General features: G+C 50.6%; 1 protein-coding gene across 2 annotated transcripts in view; it reads left to right on the top strand.

Annotated features, from left to right (window-relative positions):
• The window catches only part of KCND3 (potassium voltage-gated channel subfamily D member 3), a 205,394-nt gene extending 186,846 nt beyond the window's left edge, over window positions 1-18,548 (top strand). The window contains exons 2-7 of one of the 2 annotated variants that reach the window (XM_044238915.1): window positions 2,847-3,009; window positions 8,948-9,049; window positions 9,373-9,462; window positions 11,076-11,132; window positions 12,294-12,541; window positions 13,226-18,548. In XM_044238915.1, the coding sequence (XP_044094850.1) occupies window positions 2,847-3,009; window positions 8,948-9,049; window positions 9,373-9,462; window positions 11,076-11,132; window positions 12,294-12,541; window positions 13,226-13,427 (862 nt within the window). In that variant the 3' untranslated portion in view covers window positions 13,428-18,548. The remainder of the gene's footprint in view (window positions 1-2,846; window positions 3,010-8,947; window positions 9,050-9,372; window positions 9,463-11,075; window positions 11,133-12,293; window positions 12,542-13,225) is intronic. The other variant, XM_044238917.1, reaches the window with a different exon arrangement.
• The last annotated feature ends 1,169 nt before the right edge of the window (window positions 18,549-19,717 follow it).

Raw genomic sequence — 19,717 nt, 5'->3', positions numbered from 1 at the left:
AGGCTGGAGGTGCCTGTTTAGTCCCTCCTGACCCCGCTGCCACCCACACCCATTCCTCCAGCTTGTCAAGGGTATGAAAAACTGGGACAAGAACACACCTTGCGAAGATCACGACACAGCTGTCCCCGGATCCACCAGCCAGCAAACCCTCCCAAAACGAGAAATAAGGTTAATTTGGCCAGATGCGTGCCTAGTGAGCAATACGGTTCATTCTCCAAGCGTTCGCAAGCTGTCCGCTTAATAATCTGCTCTCGAATTTCTGCCAGCAGTTGGATGGCAGAATTGATGGGTGCAAGCCTGTTGGTCTGTGGCTTCTCAGACCTCCTTTCCCCGTCTTCAAAAATATCAACACAGCGGTTTGGGACCTCCAGTCTCCGGGTATTTCTGTGCCACGCCATGATTTCTCAGCTGTCATGGGCAAAGCTCTACAACTCCATCTGTGCCTCCCTCCTGTCTCCTGGGGTGGGCTCCAGGGGGGCTGTGAGGAGCCTCCAGTGAAGACAGCTGGCCACTCGCCCGCTCTCCCTTCCTCTCCCTCGAGCTCTGCTTCCTTTTGCCCCACATTTGCCTCAGCCTTTCCCAGATAAAGCCTGTTCTTCTGCGGGGAGAAGGCAGAGCGCGCACGGGATTTGGGCTGTCCTGCTTTGGCTCTGTCATCTGTCACCAGCAAGCCATCTGTGCAGACTATCTACTCCTCACTCTTTCTTCCAGGGGATAAAACCACCTTTCTGTGTGCCCTTAGCATTTTTCACCAGCCTCCATCGCCCCCAAAAGGTAGCCTTTCTGACACGGTGCTGACACACGCCTGCCGTGCTTCGTTTCCACCCACGGCCCTGAGCTCGATGTCCACCTTTCAGTCGCATCCCCGAAAATCCCAGCTAACGGCATTCGCCTCTAGGGGGCAACCCCCTTTCCTTCCTCATCCGGATTAGTGGAACGTGGGACAAGCAGCTGTGTTTTTAGAGTTTCCAGGCCCTAGAGACCACGGTTTCTGGGATGCCTAGGCCTGAGTAATGGCTGTGGATGGCTTATGGAGCTGCACGTGTCCCCAAAGGACCATGGTCCCGGTTACTCGTCCTGCCTCCCCTTGACAGACATAGGAGGCTGAGACCCAAAGTCACATTCCCCCGAGGCTGTGCGATGGTATGATGATGAGCTGGTGAGGCTTGAACCCACGTCACCTGAGTCCAGAAGCCAGGGTCTCGACCACACTCTCCGAGGCCCCTCCTGAGCGGCATGGCAGAGAGGGCCAGTCTAATGTTGGGGTTCCCACAAAGAGTGGCCTCAGGCCTTAGCGTCTGTGGCCTGACAGAGAGAGCTTGGAGCCAGGACAAGGGGCCAAGACACCGAAGGAGAGGGCAGAGCGTTCGCAAAACAGGAGCCTAATTCACAGGGTGTCGAGAGGCTTAAAAGAGGTCACTCATTCACTCACCAAATATGTGTCAACGGCTGTCAGGTCGTCCACAGAGCCCTTAGGTGCGTAGGAGGGGAGGACATCACACTCCTGAGAAGATCCGCCCTATCCCCTCCCCTTCTCAGGACCCCTAGTTCCCCTCAGGACAAGGGACTCTGAGCCTCGCTGTTTCTATTTCGGTGCGAGCAATTCCTGGTCCTCCTCCACCTGGCAGAGGGCCGGGGTGGGGGGAGACGGTGTTTCTGGCTTTGGCCAAAAGAGTCATCACAGCTCTTTGCCTAATAAAGCCTTTAATTTATCTCAATAAAGAAGAGGCTAAAGGCTTCACCACTGTGGAGAGTCCCTTATCGATTGGAGGAGGGAGGCCCGGCCTGCCTTCCCCGGGCTGAGCAGTAGCCAGGCCCAGCTGGTCCCCGGGGGCAGCCACGAGGCTGTGAAGCACTTAGGAGAGCTTCTTGGAGCTCTGAGAGGAACTGGCAGTGTCCCCCAGTGGCTTCGCAGCTTGGAGGGGGGCTGAGTTCAGGAGCTCACGGCTGCCCTCTGAGACAGTGTGCTTGGTAGAAAACAGACAAAAGCAAGAGGAACGGGTTTTAATCCCAGCCTCTGCCCCAACGTGGGCAGCCCCCTGCCTGTGAGCCTCACTTCCCTCGTCTGTACAGTGGGGCTGAGGACAGAAAGTCCACGGCGTCCGTGGAGCTGGTGGGAGGTAAGCGTGCAGAAGGGCTTTGTGCATGAGAAGTCTCCGCGTGAGTAGAGGGTGGGTTTATTATTTGTTATTTGTATGAACATAAATGAGATTGTGCTGCTTTTCTTCCTACTACTCATCCTTGGTGGCTTGCCGCACTTGGCACAAAATCCACACTCTGTGGGGTGGCCACGACCTCCTTTTGTAGCGACCCTCTGCCCCCGCACCCCCACCGGCAGGCCTGCAGTCATTCCCAGAGCTGCCCATGCTCCCCCCCTCCCTCAAGGCCTCTGCGTTTCTTTTCCCTCTGCCGGGCACACTCTTCCCCAAGGGTGGTGTGTGGCCGGATCCTTTACTTTTACATCTCAGCTGAAGTGTCAGTTCCTCAGAGACGCTGTTCCAGGCCGTGTTGTCCCTGCTTGGCACAGCTCCTCTCTCTCTCCTCTTCACAGAAGTAACGACAAGACAGTGTTTTTATGTGTTCCCTTATTTTCTCATGGTCTTCTCCTTGTGGGTGGCTGCCCCTGGGAACGCAGGGATCTTATCTGTTTTGTTCCCTCCCAGGTCACAGTAGGCACACAGCAGGCACTTCAAACTACGGTTGAATGAAGGGATGAACGGACGGATGGATAGATGGGTGGGGGGGTGATGGGCAGGGAAGCCAGGCTTGTCTCCCAAGGAACCCCACTTCTTCACACTTGTTTCTTTCTCTCTCTCTCTCTCTCTCTCTCTCTCTCTCTCTCTCAGATATGGAGATATGGTGCCCAAAACAATTGCAGGGAAAATTTTTGGCTCCATCTGTTCCCTGAGTGGCGTCTTGGTCATTGCCCTGCCGGTCCCTGTGATTGTTTCCAACTTCAGCCGGATTTACCACCAGAATCAGAGAGCTGATAAACGCAGGGCACAAAAGGTAAGCCTCCGCGTGGGCGGCTCAGACAGGGGCCTGGCCCTCTGCTTTGGGCTTTATACCGTGGTCACGGTCAGGTCACCAGGCCTGGACCTCCAGGGCAGATCCCTACCCAGATACCCTCTGGCTTTGGAAGGTAAGGCAGCTTCGTGTCCCTTCCTATCCACCAGTGTCCCGCATTCCAGCTCCAAGCCCCGTTCAGCTGCCAAGTGGGGTGAACCATCCATCATCTGTAAGCTGACTCTCTCCATCCTAGATGTCCTGTGCAATTTCCTTGCCCCCTGGCTTCCCCTTCAAGACCTCAGCCACCAACACTCAGTGCCCCGGACCCCTTCCTGTGCCTGCCAGGAGCTTACTGGGGCACGTAAGTGCTCTCCAAATCCCTCTGCTAGCCCATACAGAACATAAGGAAAAAACAGAAGTGTGCTGAGACGGAAAGCAAATACTCTGAAAGGAGAGCATTCTGGAGCTTCTGAGTTCCAGGACAAATGGCAAAATGGGCTTTGGTCACTTCGGGGTGTTTGGGGTTCAGGCCCAGATGAGCAGGAGAAGAGCCGTTGGTCCTGAGAGAAGTTTGGGGTGATGTCCAGTGTATGCTGCTTCTGAAGGCAGGCACGCCCACTGGCCAGCGGAGTGAGGAAGAATGCCTGAAGGTTTTGGTGCATTCTTAGGGCATCTGCTGGTGAAGGTTCTGGGGTCGGGACTTTTAACAGCTTCCTATCAGGAAGGGGGAGGACCATGGCGGCTGTTTTCCAGTTCTCTTCTGATCTGGCCTGAAACAGGTACCCCTTCAGCAGCCTCTCAACCTCCAGGGGGCGCAGTCAGCTCTTTTCTGGGTAGCAGGGCGTGGGGTGGGGGTTGGAGGGCTTGCTGAGAGAGTCACTTCCGGGTGGGGGGGGCACAGCGTGGAGATTTCATGTCCTTATCTTATTCTTTCACTCCACAAACTTCCCGTACCTGCAGAGTATCAGGCCCTGTGTGCGTGGCTCGTGGTTTCCAGCCCCCAACGGCCCCTGCAACTGCCCTCCCATTTACAGGGGGAACACCAAGTAGCTGGGCCTCCTTGACATATCAGAGGAATCCAGAATTTCAGAACACATCTGTATATGCTGTCTGAAACGAAGTCACTACGTTCATGAACATTAGCTCTGAAACGTCTGGCAATTTATATATAATATTTCTTCATAAATATGTTATGCAGTTACATAATGAACCCAGTAAGTTCCCACCTCCAACACAGTCCCTTTTGCGTGCCCTTGTGGTCACCTCTTCAGCCCATGCTGAGCTATCTTTTGACTTATCTTGACCTGGCACTGTAATGTTGCCAGTCTGCCTTAGACCCATCTTTGGGCTGAAATAGAAGTCTTTATCTCGTTCCCCGTTCGAGTCAGCTGGTCAGTGTTGGACAATATCAGACAATATCTTAATTCATTATTCTGTCCTCGAGAAAGGGCCAAGGGTCCTAGAGCCACACTCCCCAGGGGCTGGGCTTACAGGGGGGTTTGGTCCAGTGGGGGAAAGTCAAAGGAATCCTCAGGGAGGCTGGGCTTTCAGCTGCTCCCACAGCTACCTTTCCCTCCGTGCCCACACCCTCCCCTACCTCTCAAGAGCATCACATCCCCTGCTGGTTTGCCCTGCAAGGAACAGAACAGTGGTCATTAACGGATGGGACTTTAAAAGGCTCATCTGTCTTGTATGATTGCAATGCAGGAGGGGTCAGCCTTGGTATATCCTTCCTTCCAGCTGCTAAGACTGACTCTCCCTCCCTTCTGCCTTCCTCCCACCCTCGTCCCTCTCCCTTTGAAATCAGAGTAAATATTTATAGTGTTTTCACCTCAACTGGATACTGTCTTTCCTCAAGGTTGCTGGCTTGGTCTCTTTCACCTTGGACTTCTTGTGAGAGGCAAGGAAAAAAAAAAAAAGAATGCAAGAATACCACCATTTCCAGTACTGAGTGTGTCACCGCAAAGCGAGGAAGGCAGGTACAGGAGGTTTAGTGACGGTGGAAGCTGGGACAGAAAGGAGGTCTGGGAAGCTGCTAGTTTTCAGCCCAGACCACATACTCAGGAGCTAGTCAGCCCAGCTGTGAAGGTAAACTCCACTCACCGGCCTCTACTGTAAAGGAAAGGCTTAAAAAGTTGTCATCCTTTCCCTTCATGACTGGTTTGCTTGGGGTTGTTACCAAAACGAACTCCACAATTATTTGCTTCAGAGGCTGGGTACTCGAAGCCAAGTGAATTGAAGATTAAGTGAGAAGGTCTAGCTATGGACAGAGAGAAGGGAACATCTGGATTTTTATTGAGCTAAGCACAGATTCACATGTAAGTTATAAAATTTATCACCACCAGGGTATGGACGTTGATACAATCCACGAATCTTACTCAGACTTCCCCAGTATTCCGTGTGTGTGTGTGTGTGTGTGTGTGTGTGAAGTTTGATACCAGGCAGCTTCATGCCTCCATCACCTCGGTCAAGGTGCTGAACCATTCCATCATCCTAAGGATTTCTCCCACCCTACCTCTGTCCCATCCCTAAGCCCTGGCAACCATTCACCAGCCCTCCATTTACTCAATGTTTCTATTTCAAAAAATGCTACATAAATGGATTCGTGTAGGATGTAACCTTTGGATGGTTACATAACCTCCGGAGGGTTTCGTTCTTTGTTTTTGCTTTTTTTCCATTTCTCATAATTCCTGGAGATGTATCCAGGTTGTCTGTATCAATAGTCCGTTCCATTTTCTTGCTGGGCAGCAACCCATGGCTTGGATGTATCACATGCCATGGGGCTACACAACCACATTTTTGGCTATTATGAGTAAAGCTGCTGTGGACATTCATGAACAGGTTTTTGTGTGAACGTGACTTTCCATTTCTCAGGGAATGAACACCCAAGAGTGCAATTGGCTGCATTCTTGTGTGGCTTTTCCACGTCTCCCTCTTTGTCCTTCTTCTGCCTCTGCTGGGACAAGAGATGCCAGTTCTCGTGGCCCAGACCCCACCTGGAACCGTAGCCAGAGTGAGAGCATCCTCCTTCCAGACCTCTTATCCAACCCTGGAATCTCCATCCTTGCTGAAACTGAACCTTCCCAGACCTAGTTCATCTGGTTTAGAAACTTATGCAGCAGGCATTGAAATTCAGGGAGAGGCCCCTTATGGAGAGAGCATTTGGCCTAAAGGTAGGAAGAACTGCACAGAAGACTCCCCAGCATGCTGCCTTGCCCTGGAGACGTTACTTCTCCTCATAGCCTCCATTTTCTTGTCTTCAAAATAGCCTAGATGATATCCACATTCTCTTTTAACCTCTCACGTTGTGCTCCTGGCCTGTGGAAGAGGGAGAGGCTGACACAGTCTACACAGGGATGAGCCCACGACCAGGGCCTTATTAATGGATCTGTGTCCAACTAGGAAGGTCCGTCCCTCTTCCTGGGTCCTCACCAGCCTGGCTTGAACACCTGCTCTGTGCACAGCTCCGTGTCAGATGCCAAAGACAAAAATACGCATAAGCCAGATCACGGCTCTCAGGAGCTCCAAATCAAACGAGAAATCCTCACCGAATTTCATGTGCTGGGTTAGGGTTCTGTAAATACGTTGCAAACCTCTTTATCCCGTGTGGGAAATGATTAAACAGTGTTGTGCATTTGATATGACAATCTGTTGCTTTAATAGAGCCCAGGGTAAGATGAGATTAAAAGAAGTGCCACAGAGGAGAACAGGAGAATCTTTCATCTCTAGAAAGTAATGAAGACAGACCCCAGATACGAGAAAGGTCTGGCTCTAAGTGGTGCAATCAAATTATATAAGGCTATAATGAGCTTGACACAATTGGATTTCCATATGCAGCTCTCAACACCCAGTCCTCACCCAAGGCAAAAGCTGCCTCATCCTGAAATGAGCAACGTGCTTGAATGTGGACATGTCGCTGTGGGGAGGGCCGGCACGGAGCTGGGCCAGGGATGAAAGTTCTTGGCTCAGAGAGAAGAGGACCGAGGGGGCTTCCTCACCAGCCTTCCCCCGCTGAATTCCCCTCAGCACTCTTGCCACCCAGAGAAGCCCTCTTCCTCCGATTCCCAGGCAGGTCTGCCAGGCCCAGGAGGCCAGGAAAGGGAGTCAAGCTGTCCCTGTGGGGACACGAAGGCCACAGGAAACCAGAGACCGAGGATGTCCTTTGTGCTTCTATTGACAGCCTGAATCCTAAGACCTGGCCTCTTTTTAGCAGCCCAGCAGGGCCCCCTGGAAGGGACACTTCCCGGTGCTGGGAAGAGGTAGACTAGAAAGGGAAGTTGCCATAATTTCCCAAGGTCCCTGGTCCTTCTCAGAGTCTGTGATGAAGTGACAACGGACTTTCACAGAGGCAGGGGTGTGACTACTTTGCCCCAGGACGGACCCGTGAGTCATTGTGGGCTCTTCTGCTTCCAGCGGCCAGGACCTAGAGCTGGCTCTACACCCCAGGAGCCTGGACCGCCAGTAGAACCGTTCTCCTGAAGGCTCTTTCCTCTTGGGCCTCCCCCCACCCACCCAGCTCCGCCGTGGTTGGCGTCCATCCTGGTGACAGTGATTGCACCTATTAGGAAGGAGAGGAGCAGCCACGCCCCCTCTGCCTTCAGACACTGCGAGGCCATCCCCTGCAGGAGGATCTGCTTGGGGTCTCCTAGGCTGGGGCCGGGGAGGTTTCCCATTGTTCTAGTTAAAGCCGGAGTGCTGTGTGAAAATGCGTTCTGTCCTCCCCTCTCTCCCACACATGGCAGGGCACCACATCACACGCGCATGCCCCTGCCCTCGTTCCCACAGGCAGGTGTGACAAGCCCAGACACGTATCAGCCCCTCCATGCAGGCATCCACTCCCCAAAACCGACATGCGATTTTCAAGGCTTTATTGCTTTTTTTTTTAAGATTTTATTTATTTATTTGACAGACAGAGATTCCAAGTAGGCAGAAAGACAGGCAGAGAGAGGAAGGGAAGCAGGCTCCCTGCTGAGCAGAAAGCCCGATGCGGGACTCGATCCCAGAACCCTGGGATCATGACCTGAGCTGAAGGCAGAGGCCTTAACCCACTGAGCCACCCAGGCATCCCAAAGCATTTTTTTATTTAAAAATGACTAGGCCGGGACGCCTGGGTGGTTCAGTGGGTTAAGCGGCTGCCTTCAGCTCGGGTCATAATCCCAGCGTCCTGGGATCGAGTCCCACATCGGGCTCCTTGCTCGGCAGGGAGCCTGCTTCTCTCTCTGCCTCTGCCTGCCACTCTGTCTGCCTGTGCTCACTCTCTCTGACAAAAAAAAAAAAAAAAAAATGACTAGGCCAAGGGGATTCATCCTTGAACAAAACAAAAAACTCCTGCCCTCAAGGAATTTACATTCTGCGAGGCAGTAGCGATATAAATGCTGACACCGTATATTCCCTTAGTAATAAGCGCTACGGACAAAACAGAAAGAAGGAAAGAAGTGAAGACGTGTTGAAGGGCACAGATGCACACTCCTTGCTTTTCTCCTAACTAACTGATGTTAATCCAGCAGCTGCTGGATACTGGGAACAGCTCTGGGCCCTCGGGGAGCGTCGGGAGAGCTCTCACACACGCTCCTTTCTAGAGCTGACGGTCCAGTTAGAGATGAGAGATAGTCTAGTGCAATACCAAGTAGGCCAAGTTCATGAAGGTTTTGGGAGGAGGGAGGGCTCTGATGAGAGGTATTCCTGCTGCTGGAATTGTATCAAAGCCGGAGAGATGAGTGAGACCCCCAGGAACTCTGACCAGATCAGGCTGCCCCAAGTGGGTATGCAGAGCCTCAGACCCAGCGCTGGGGTCTGCAAACAGAGATCCGTGTGGCTGGGAAGAAGCCGCTTCCTCCCCTTCCCCAGGCATCCCCTGGGCCTGCTGTCACTGGCTTTGCCAGGCCTGCTGTCTGGTCTCTCAGGATCACTCACTGGTTTTTTCCTCTGCCGATCACAGAAAGCCCGCCTTGCCAGGATCCGTGTGGCCAAGACAGGCAGCTCCAATGCCTACCTGCACAGCAAGCGCAACGGGCTCCTCACGGAGGCGCTGGAGCTGATGGTAGGTGCCTTCGGGGCCTGGGCTGGGGACGGGGAGGGGGGGGAAGGGCTTCTTTTCTCTTCCCAGGGACACCACCTTCCCCAAAGGCCCAGTGTGAACCCTAAGAAGGACATGTTTCCAGACCTTCTCCAGGAAGCACCCCTCTACACCCTCTCCCCTCCGGGGCCCCCAGCCCCAGAGCTAGCATGTTCTCTGTTGACCCTGAAATGTGGATCATCTCGATTTCTCTGGCGCCCTCCCACCTCCTGTGGGAAATGAAGTCCCCGGGGAAGGTGGGAGGAGCCACCGGCATGAGCCTCAGCCTTCTCTCCTTTTCTGATTAGGGCACCCCAGAGGAGGAACACGTGGGCAAGAGCACGTCACTCATTGAGAGCCAGCACCACCACCTGCTGCACTGCCTGGAGAAAACCACTGTGAGTCCCAGCCCACTGGTCCTCCTCTTTCCGACCCCTGTCCTCCCTTCTGAGGGCCAGAGCTCGCGGAGCAAGAACTCTGGGCTCACATCCTCACCCTGGGCCCAGGCTGCAGACGTCAGAGTCTGCCTTCAGATCCAAAGAGTAGCAATGAGGTCCTTGTCAACCCCCGGGAGGAAGACCCCAAGGAGGGGGGGCACAGTCTCCAGGTAGGGGGCCACCTCCGTCCTGCTGCAGCATAGAAGGTCTCTGCCCCGAGCCTTTCTGCACACCCCTACAAGACCCCTACAGCCCATTTTCGTGGTTACTGAGAGCTTCCCAGTGCTCTGCCTCTCAGTTTCTCACTCCGGATGCACATCACTCTTCAAACCTCGGCTGAATTTATCCTAGATTGCTACAGGAGAGTGGAGCAGGGCCTCGGTTTTTGTCCCATCCCTGGGACTAGGTTGATGCAGTGTGTGGGTGCCTTTTCCTCCCCCACATCACTCCTTAAAGGACAGTGAATGAAGGAGGCTATGCCCATAGTTCTGGAGCCAGGAAGTCCATCGGTACCACTCTCTCTTAGTCACCCTGTAGGGCCCGGGAGTTCAGATGCTCTAAGAATTACTGTGAAAATAGAGCCATGGTTTAGGAAGCCGTAGCTGGAATGTGGCATGTTGCCTGTGACCCACAAACAGACTCAAAGGAAGGGCAGTGGGGCCAACCCTGGACCCTTGGCAAAAAGCACGAGGAACAGAAGGGAAGAGGATGTGTTGGGTGGACAACCCAAGAGAGGCAGAGTGCAGTCCTCCCCTGTTCCTTTCGAGGCCCTCCCTCCCCAAAGAGCCCACAGTCAGGGCTCAGCACCCTAGGGAAGGAGCTTTCTACTTCTGAATGTCCCATATCCTGGACTCTAGATGCAGGGGAATAGACGTCAGATGACTCTTACTATGAGCCACGTGTGTATGGCAGGCATACTGTGGATGGCTGTCGAGCCCAAAAAGGGCTTCAAAAATGGGAAAGTACTCGGAGAACCCTAGTTTCCAGGATTTACCGAATGTGTCTTACTGTCAAGAACTGTATATGTGTATCTAGAACTTCCGTCCAAAACTCGGAGCTTGCCAATGGGATAGGCCCAGACCCAACTGCCCTTTCCAAGTTGCATGTGTTGGGTGGAATGAATCAACTGAAAGGATATGGGTAAAAATGTTCGGGTTTGAGGGGCTGGAATGTTGGCATGGCAGAACGGAGACTTGGGAGGTGGCGGGATGGAATGCTGGCATTGAAGGCGTGGAAGCCTGTATTTGTGGGACTGAATGTCGGATTGCGGGGCCGGGGCCGGGGGGCGCTGGGGTGAGAGAGCTGGAATGCTGGGCTTCAGGGGAGGAATGTGGGGCTAGAAGCAGCAGAATGTTGGGATGGGAGGAATGAAGGTGGTGTTTGCACAGGGTCGTGTTGGAGCCAAGGGGTGGAACGTCGGGACGAAGGAGTGAGGATGCTGGGAGCGAGGGCGCGATGTCGGGTTCATGGGCGGAATGCTGGGACGGAGGGACTGAATGTCGGAACTGAGCTTGGGAATGCTGGAATGTACAATCAATGGTGTTTTTATCTTCTGTTGGCATGTTGTCCTGTAGGGGTTGTCCTATCTTGTGGATGATCCCCTGTTATCTGTACGAACCTCCACCATCAAGGTATCACTTTTTTAAAAATTCAATTGATGTTTTTCTCTCTGATTCTTCTGAGTCTGTGGATTCTCCTCTTTTCACCCCCGGTTCGGTTCTCTGCATGTGCTGTCGGTTCTTTGGGGGCTTTTTCCTACCTCTACGGCCACCTGCAGTAGCAGCTCAGGCCTTCGGGTGTTGACGTTGAACTACCCGACTGCTTTTCTGCTTCCCTCCTTTGACCTCCCCAAGGACTTGGAGAGGGTGGCAGAATGCAGCGGCCATGCGGTCCCCTGTGAGTGCCCCCGGGGCCCCTTCCCCAGCTCTGCAGGGACTCCTGGTCCTGGCTGCCAGGGCTGGTCTCTCTCTATACTCTCTCCTTGTGCTATTCCTCTCCAGCCTGGCGGCCTCTGCCAGACCATTGATGCCATAGATTTTCAGTCGCCTTGAGCAAACGACTAAACAGCCATTTTTGTTATTGTTGTTTTCCGAGTTCAACACCAGGAAGCTGTTAGCATTCCTTGCCCTGCTTACATTTGACTTAGGGAATACTGTGCCTCCAGAAATAGTAAGGATCTACATCCCAGAGTCAGGTGGGGGGCAAAAAACACAATAATTAAAGGAAATCAAAACCCTGACAGTTTGACCCCATTGGCCTTCAAGAACAAATCTCCCCCCAATTGCATGAATAATCCAGTGCCTTTAAAAGTTTATAGCTCACACGTACCCAGGATTCATAAGGATCTTACCCATTAAATCCAACCCAGCATTCAAGATAGCCTAGCATACCTACTCACCAAGGTTAGCAACTCCTTACTGGCTGCCTCCAGGAGATCTGTGCAAACCCCGCAAAGTCAGTCAAGTCTGCTTCTAGCTCTGAGGATGCCACTAAATCCCTCCAGGTCCTCTGTGTCCCATCAGCTCAAAGCTGCAGATGGGAGTGCACATCCCATCACGATTTAACAGCTGCAGTCCCCACCCTTCTACCTGATGGCCACCGATGCCCATAGCAATCTTTTTCTTTCTGCCTTTGATGCCTGTGGGACATCACCCCTCCCGAATGCTTATCCGTGCTCCAGGCAGCTGGGAGCCCTCCTCTCAAGGCCCAGACAGAGGCAGGCAGCCACACGGGGACTCGTCCCCCTCCTTCCCATCTCCTTTTCCTACTTCTTCTTCTTCTGCTTCCCACAGAACCACGAGTTCATAGATGAGCAGATGTTTGAGCAGAACTGCATGGAGAGCTCGATGCAGAACTACCCGTCCACGAGAAGCCCCTCACTGTCCAGTCACCCGGGCCTCACGACCACCTGCTGCTCCCGTCGTAGTAAGAAGACCACGCACCTGCCCAACTCCAACCTGCCGGCCACTCGCCTGCGCAGCATGCAAGAGCTCAGCACGATCCACATCCAGGGCAGTGAGCAGCCCTCCCTCACTACCAGGTGCGTGGCCTCCAGCCCCATCACTCCCCGACGCTCGGTCCTGCCAGTCCCAGAAGGGAACAGGCTCCTCGAGTCCTCTCTCCCCTTAGGTAATGGATGAGCCTCCTCCCCCTTCCTTATCCTTGCACATTAACCCAAAGGCCCTTTGTTTGCTTGGGAGGGTACTCTAGCAGGTTTAGACCTAATGTGGGGTTAGATACCAGAAACAATAACTGGGGAAACAAACAAAAACAAAGAAAGAAACTTCCCCCGTGCAAAGAATGGAACATTTTCCCAGGGAAACAGTTTTCACAATTGTGTTAGACGTGGCTTATCCCAGGCTCACTTTGAACCATAGACTGACCTTGTCCCTCCGTAATCTGCCAGAGAGAGGCGGAGAACTCTTGGGCCTCTCCCCACTACCTCCAGTGAGCTGCAAGGAACTCAGGGAAAACAAAGGATGGGGAACAGGTCTATGGCAGGGAGAGAAACGTGTACTCTGAATTCCAAAGCCCAGTATGCATGACGTTGTAATTGTTAGAAATCATAATTAGAATGGATAGCGACAGGCTGATGACACAAACCAGAGACCAAGGGACGGCAGAGCTTCCTCCCAGTTAACCGGGAGCTAGACGTGCGAGGGTCAAGGATGCTGGGAACGCTAGCAAGAAGCACCGTCACTTACTCACTCTTCCTTTATCCCAGTCGCTCCAGCCTTAATTTGAAAGCAGACGACGGACTGAGACCAAACTGCAAAACGTCCCAGATCACCACAGCAATCATCAGCATCCCCACCCCGCCAGCGCTAACCCCAGAGGGAGAAAGTCGGCCACCCCCTGCCAGCCCGGGCCCCAACACGAACATTCCTTCCATAGCCAGCAATGTCGTCAAGGTCTCCGCCTTGTAAAACCACTGGACAGAGGGCCAGTGCGGGGAGTGGGAGCGAAGGGGGCTGGCATGTGGGTGGGTGGCCACTGGGACCACTCCCTCCCCCCCCACCCCCACTTTTTCTGCCCGCCCTGTTGCACCCCTAGCACTGAAACTTGTGCCTGGAAGGGAAAGGAGGCAGCAAAGGGGCACCTGAGGTTCACCGCTGCTGGTGTGGGCGTGGATGTGGTCGTGGCCCTGGCCCTGGCCCTGTACTACCGCATCTCGCTGGGGCGAGAGGAAGGGAGAGGGGTAGGGGATGGGATGGCAGGGGGTGGTGGAGAGGCTGCGGGCCAGGACAGGGCCTGGAGGGGGGAGCCTCAGACCCAGTAACTCTTGTTTCTGGAGACCCCGGTGAGGAAAACACAAGACCAAGAGCAGCACGGAGGCCAAGTTGTCACATGCAAAACAGGAAGAAAATATAACACTGTGTATTTAAGCACCTTTTTCAAGGCTCTTAATGGATAATATTTATTCATGGGAAAAGGTGGAAAACAAAACATCAACGGATTTTTGTGAAATATTTTTCTCCATGGACCCGATACCTTTGAACCAAAACAATGCATTTTGTGAGGGTTTGTTTTTGTTTTTGTTTTTTTTCCTTCTTTTATAGCAGAAGCTTTTAGGCTAAGAAGTCAGTTACTGCTGAGTTCTCTCTCCATCTCCCCAGGTGGGTGAGGTCAACTGAGCCTGGGCACCCCCCTGCCCAGCTGACCTGCACAGAGCTGCCAACTGACCACACAGCAACACTTACCCTCTGTCCGTCCTTTGTCTCTGTCCCTCTCTGCTTTACCCCCCTGGCTGTTCTTCTCTGTGTCTAGCCATCTGTCTCTACATGGACCCCAGTGATCCTGAGACATGTTAGGAAAACCGTCTCCACTTCCAAGCACCTGCAGACTCCTGCCTGGGAGTTAGAACTGTGTGACTGCCGCTGTGGAAGAGAGAATAATAAAGCCAAAGCAGAAGAGTTTAGGGAGGAGGAAGTCTTCTTTAGAGAACGAAGTGCTTCCCTTGCGATTAGAACCAGTGGTGTTTGCAGTTTCCATTTCTGGGTGGGGGGAAAGGGAATGAGCGGATTTTTCACACTGGGATCTTGACACAGGAACTAGCCAGGACCTAGGACACGCAGTCGAGTCTGGTGTGGGCCAGTGAAGACAGAACAGAAGAACCCAGGGCTCACAGCTGTAGTGGGCCCCTGGAGCTCCTTAGTTTGTAGCCTTCTTTCTGGACCATCATAAAGCCCATTCAGAATTCTGCCAAAAGGCCCCATAAGCAGTTTCTTGCAGAAGGAGCAAGCTTATGACTGAGGTAACTCCACAGGCTCCAGCAGACTTAAGACTGTGTGCTTCATGGAGGACGCATCAAAGTGTGAAAGCAAGTAAGCGATTCTAGATGATTCATACCTGGCCTGAAACACATTTGAGGTCTGAAGGGTCTTGGGCCTGATGTCCCAGAAGGTAACTGAAGTGGGGGCAAAGCCTGATCACCTCCATGCAAGGGAGGGAGTGAATGTTACTTCTGGAGAGCCTGTTCAAGTGGCTGGCACTCTGGCGGGACTGGGAAAGCGTTTCTGGAATCCTACCATTTTCACTGTATATAGGAGGGCAGGTGGGCCTCAGGGTTCGTAACAAGCCCCTTCCCACCCTCCCTAGTTGCAGTCTCTCTAGCCGGGGCTCTGAGATACAGAAGCCCCATATCCATTTTACAGGTTAGTGAGCTGCAGTTTCACAATAAGCCAAGGACCTCTCTGCCTACCACAACCATCTAGACAAGTTTCACCAGTCGGGAACCTACGAAACACCTTCCGTGGGCTTCCTTATGACCCCCAGCTCTACTGACCCAGGGGAAGGGGAAGGTCAGTGGGTTCTGAGGTGGCCTCTAAGCAGAAGGTGACCAGAAGGACAGAGGAGAGGGAGCCTTAGACCTTTATCTCATGCTATCCTCGCTGACTACCAACTGAGTCCTTTCCTGGATCTGGCCTCAAGGATTTCCCCCTAATGGGGGACAACCACCCTATGGAAATGGGGTGCTTTTGGCCTTCTGAGCCTGCAGTCTAAGTAGACAGAAAAGCTTTACAACTACGGAGGAATATATATGTGTACACACCCCCACACCACCACTCCCACACACACACCACCAACAACCTAAACACACCGGAGAATAAGTGCTTAAATCCATTCACTTTGTACACATATCCCATTAGGGAAGTCAAAAGACTGGGCTGGACTCCATGTAGAAGTCAGGCAAAGGACTAGAAATGGAATTTTTCCTTTGAAAGAATGGTAATGGAACAAAGTCAGGAATATTGTAGTATCTAAGTTTATATCATAAAAACTGAGTGGGGTAAGGGACAAAGAGGGAAATAGGAATGCGGTTACATACACATACGAATTGCCCATGTTTAAAAACAGCTCATCACAGGATTAGAATAATGACAATATCCAACCCAGAGTCTGTTTGATAGTGCACCAAGGGAGTGTTTTATTGTGTCCCACAAAATTAATGAACCAGCTTTTAAAATCATGTCTCAGATAATTTCTCAATTTTTTGCCCTAATGAACTGTTTTGTGTTCCTTCAACTTCATTTCTAAGTCCTACATTATACCAGTTCCTGAAAGACTTTAGACTATCCGCTTCATCTCCATCGCCCAGTGTAGACTTAGCTGGGGATAAGAGACCCAGCTCACCTCTGGTCCAAGGGATGTCAACCCAGGAAAATGGCTCATCTACACAACAGAATACAGCAAGACTACGCTGCTAGAAGACTTTTGTAAGTCAACCAAAAGACCTAAGTGTGCTGAACGGTTTAATCAATCTAACTCATTGGCCAGTGACTGAAGAACCAGGATATCAGGGTTTTCTGGAGGCAAGGCCTTTCGGGGGAAATGACTCTTAAGCTTTCATAGTTCCTGAATCACTTCAGCATAATAGAAGATTCCCAAAACCACTTTCCCCATTTGATGCCATTCAGCATTAGAAAGCATTAAAAAATAATATATTATAGGCTACATTCAAATGAATGGAAACTTAGAAAACATAGAATTAAGAATATATCGGAACTAGAAAGGATTAGGAATAGCTAATTGATTTTACAGTATATAGAAGGCTGAGGCCCAGAGAAATGAAGTGACTTGCTCAAGGTCATGCAGTCATTAATGTCCTAGCTGGGACCAGAACACAAGTCCCTTGGCTGTGAGTCTTGTGCTTTTTCTACTACAGTTGCTGCCTCTCAGAGGAATGATGCTTTGGAGAAGACTCATCAAAGAAAACATGCTGTAACTAGAGGTATAGTCTGATGTGAATTCAGTATGGGCTGGACACAGCACTTGGGAACCATTTCATTGTACTAATACAAACCATCCTTTTGAAACCACCATTCCCTGGATAGAACCAGCTATGGACGATCAATTCAGTTAAAAAAAAAAAAAAAGTGAACAAGTTAACAGTTTTCATTCAGTCAAATGTTACCTCTTCTCAGGAAGAGAGAGCTAAAACATTTCAAAGCATACTTTCTAGAGTCCTTTTGATCCTTACTACAACCTCTGATGGTAGCAGGTCAAGGGAATAAGTCCTTGATTCACAGAGAAGGAAAAGAGGCAGGAAGAAGATGAGTGACTTACCCAAGTTCATACAGCAAGTTAGTGGCAGAACTGATTGCAATCCAGGGCTTAAACATCTTGCCCTAAGATTTTTCTTCTACATCCTGTTGCATTGTTCTGGGGTTTGCTTCTACTTTTAATACTTGGACTTCCAGGGTAGTCATTAGTGGGAGGAAGCATTCCACCAGAACCACTGTGAACCAGGACCTCCAGAAGCGAACTATACTATTTCGCCTTCATCCCCTATTCTCTTAAAAGTGTCAAGTTCAGGACTAACTGCGTGGAATGCTGTTTGAAAGACCAGATGTCCTCAGTGACAGTTGAACAGATTAGCCTACAATCACATGGGAGTTTAAGGTCAACAAGTAGAAAAGTGAGACTAAGAGAAACAAAGAATTTTAACAGAAATTAAAGTGGACAGTAAATGCTGATCCATGATTAATGAGAGTCACCTTGTGCACGTGCTGAGGACTTTACCTAGTTTTCAGATTACGTTTCCTGCTGTTCAGGATCATGTCACTTATTTGTCAGAATATAGGCAGGAAAAGTGTACATTGAAACATGTACCTAGATTTTTTCCCTCAGCTTAACTTTGCAGAGTTGTTAAGTGGTTGGAATGGAGCTAAACCTTTGACTCTGAGGTTATTCATGAAGTCCAGTGGCCCAGGCTCCCTCACTTCAATCATCAGGTCACGACGAGGCAGAAAGATCCCAATGCTGTTGTCTAAGGCAGGATTAGTTTCCCTTCTCAACTAGCTGGTGTGGTAACCATGACACACGGGAACCTGGAAGATTTTTATTTTCCTTTTGTGATTTCCTTGTGAAATCTCATCACGTGCAAAGCTTTACAATGACTGGACGAAGGAAAAGCATTTGTATGACCCATGACCCTTGGAGCCCAAACAGCATCATGAAGAGAAAGTGGCTATCAGCTTTAAGGGGGTTCTTTTTGAGTCTTGTTCTCTATTCAGAATGTTCTACGTTTTTCTCATCAAGTGTGGGAATGACATTTATCTTAGCAGGTTACTTGACTACACTGGATGGCATCATGCCAAACCAGTGTAGGGCACTGACCCAAGTCCTGGGGGGCTCCTTGGACCAATAGACTATTTTACAAACCTGGGAGGTGGGAGGGATGGTATATTTTTGATAATCAGACATTCCAATGTAATGTTTTCCTTAGAGGTCACCCCCCACCCCGTTAATGTTATCGTGAAAAACATCAAGTGTGTTCTTTTCTATTTTCATATAATAAATGGGCTTTGCTTACCAACATCTCAATGGCAAAGAAGAAATACTGTACAAAACTGCAGGAAGATAAACATGTGAACACTTTCTATGGGGAAAAAAAAACAAAAAAAACCCTTGAGTTTCCGGTCGTCTTCTTTTGAAACTGTAGTGCGTATGTTAAAACGTATTATCATTTACAGTATTACTGAGTCACGTGCCACTGCTGTACCTGATGTGTCCGATCTGGATTAAACAGACCATGTGCCACAAAGCCTCAAGTGATCACGGATGGTTATTTTCCTACCGTTTCTCCTGCTATCCACTAGAAACTAAGGGTAATTTAAACATGGAGGGGTTTTCTGTCTTGCTGGAGAGAAGCCACAGCATCTCCGCAGGGTGCAGACAGGACAGTCTTATCTTTCCTCCCCTCCTCAGTGCAAGCAGACCCTCTACCATGGGGACCATGGCTCTTGCCCACTTACGTTTGTCAGAGATGTCCACAAGCACTGTGTTGCCTTTGTCAACATCCCTGTTTTGAGCTCCAGCTCTGCATTACTGAAAGAAAATCTGCCTTTACAGATCGGTATTGGTTCTGCTGAGAATACTGAATCTTTTCTCCCTCCTCTAAACCAGGGTCTGACACTAAAAAGAAACCCCCAAATGAAATGCTATGTAGAGTAGGGCAGGAAGCTCTGGAATTGGGGGATGGAGGCTCTCATTTAGGTTCTCTCGCTTCCTTGAATGACTTCCCTTCAGGCACTTTTCTCTTGGCTTCAGTGTGTTTCATCTTAGGAATGGGGGTACTGTATTAAGGTATCTTGAAGACCTGCTCTAACCTTACTAATTCTAATTTAGGTAGTGAGAACAACAGGCATTTTCATATTCTACCATCATGTGAACAACACACATTCCCAACAACAATAGGAATCCTAATTTCCCCACAACCACATCCCAATGAAAACCGAAATAGAAGTGGAACATCAAGGCCAATACATGGTGCTCCAAGGCCTTAGAAGTTGCCTATGAAATGCAGGTGTTCCTAGCCTTATCACCCACTAGGTGTCACTACGGATCCACAGCTCACACAATCTGGAGCCCAGGAACTGGAAACCAGATGTGCACTGAGCAATGCATATTTGTTTTAACTGAAAAGCACTCAGTGTTAACTGGGACATATGTGCTTGTTCACAGAGGCACAAAACCATATTCTGCCAAAACAAGAGAACAACCTGGTGATGGATCCAGTTCCATTGGTCAGCAATGACTATCAAAAGTATCCTTTTATTTTGAAAGATTAACAGACTTAATTATATTTAGGGGAGGGGAAAAAAACCCTAAAACTTCAAACTATTCCCTTGTCTCATACGATTTGGTCTTCACATAATATAATTCTGTTCAGTTGTTAGTATTTAGGGGTTTAGTATTTAGATCACATGTTTCT

The sequence above is a fragment of the Neovison vison genome, chromosome 2, assembly GCF_020171115.1.
Source record: "Neovison vison isolate M4711 chromosome 2, ASM_NN_V1, whole genome shotgun sequence".
Classification (NCBI taxonomy): domain Eukaryota; kingdom Metazoa; phylum Chordata; class Mammalia; order Carnivora; family Mustelidae; genus Neogale; species Neogale vison.
Note: the sequence above shows the minus strand (reverse complement) of the source record. Positions and strands in the feature narration are given on the sequence as shown.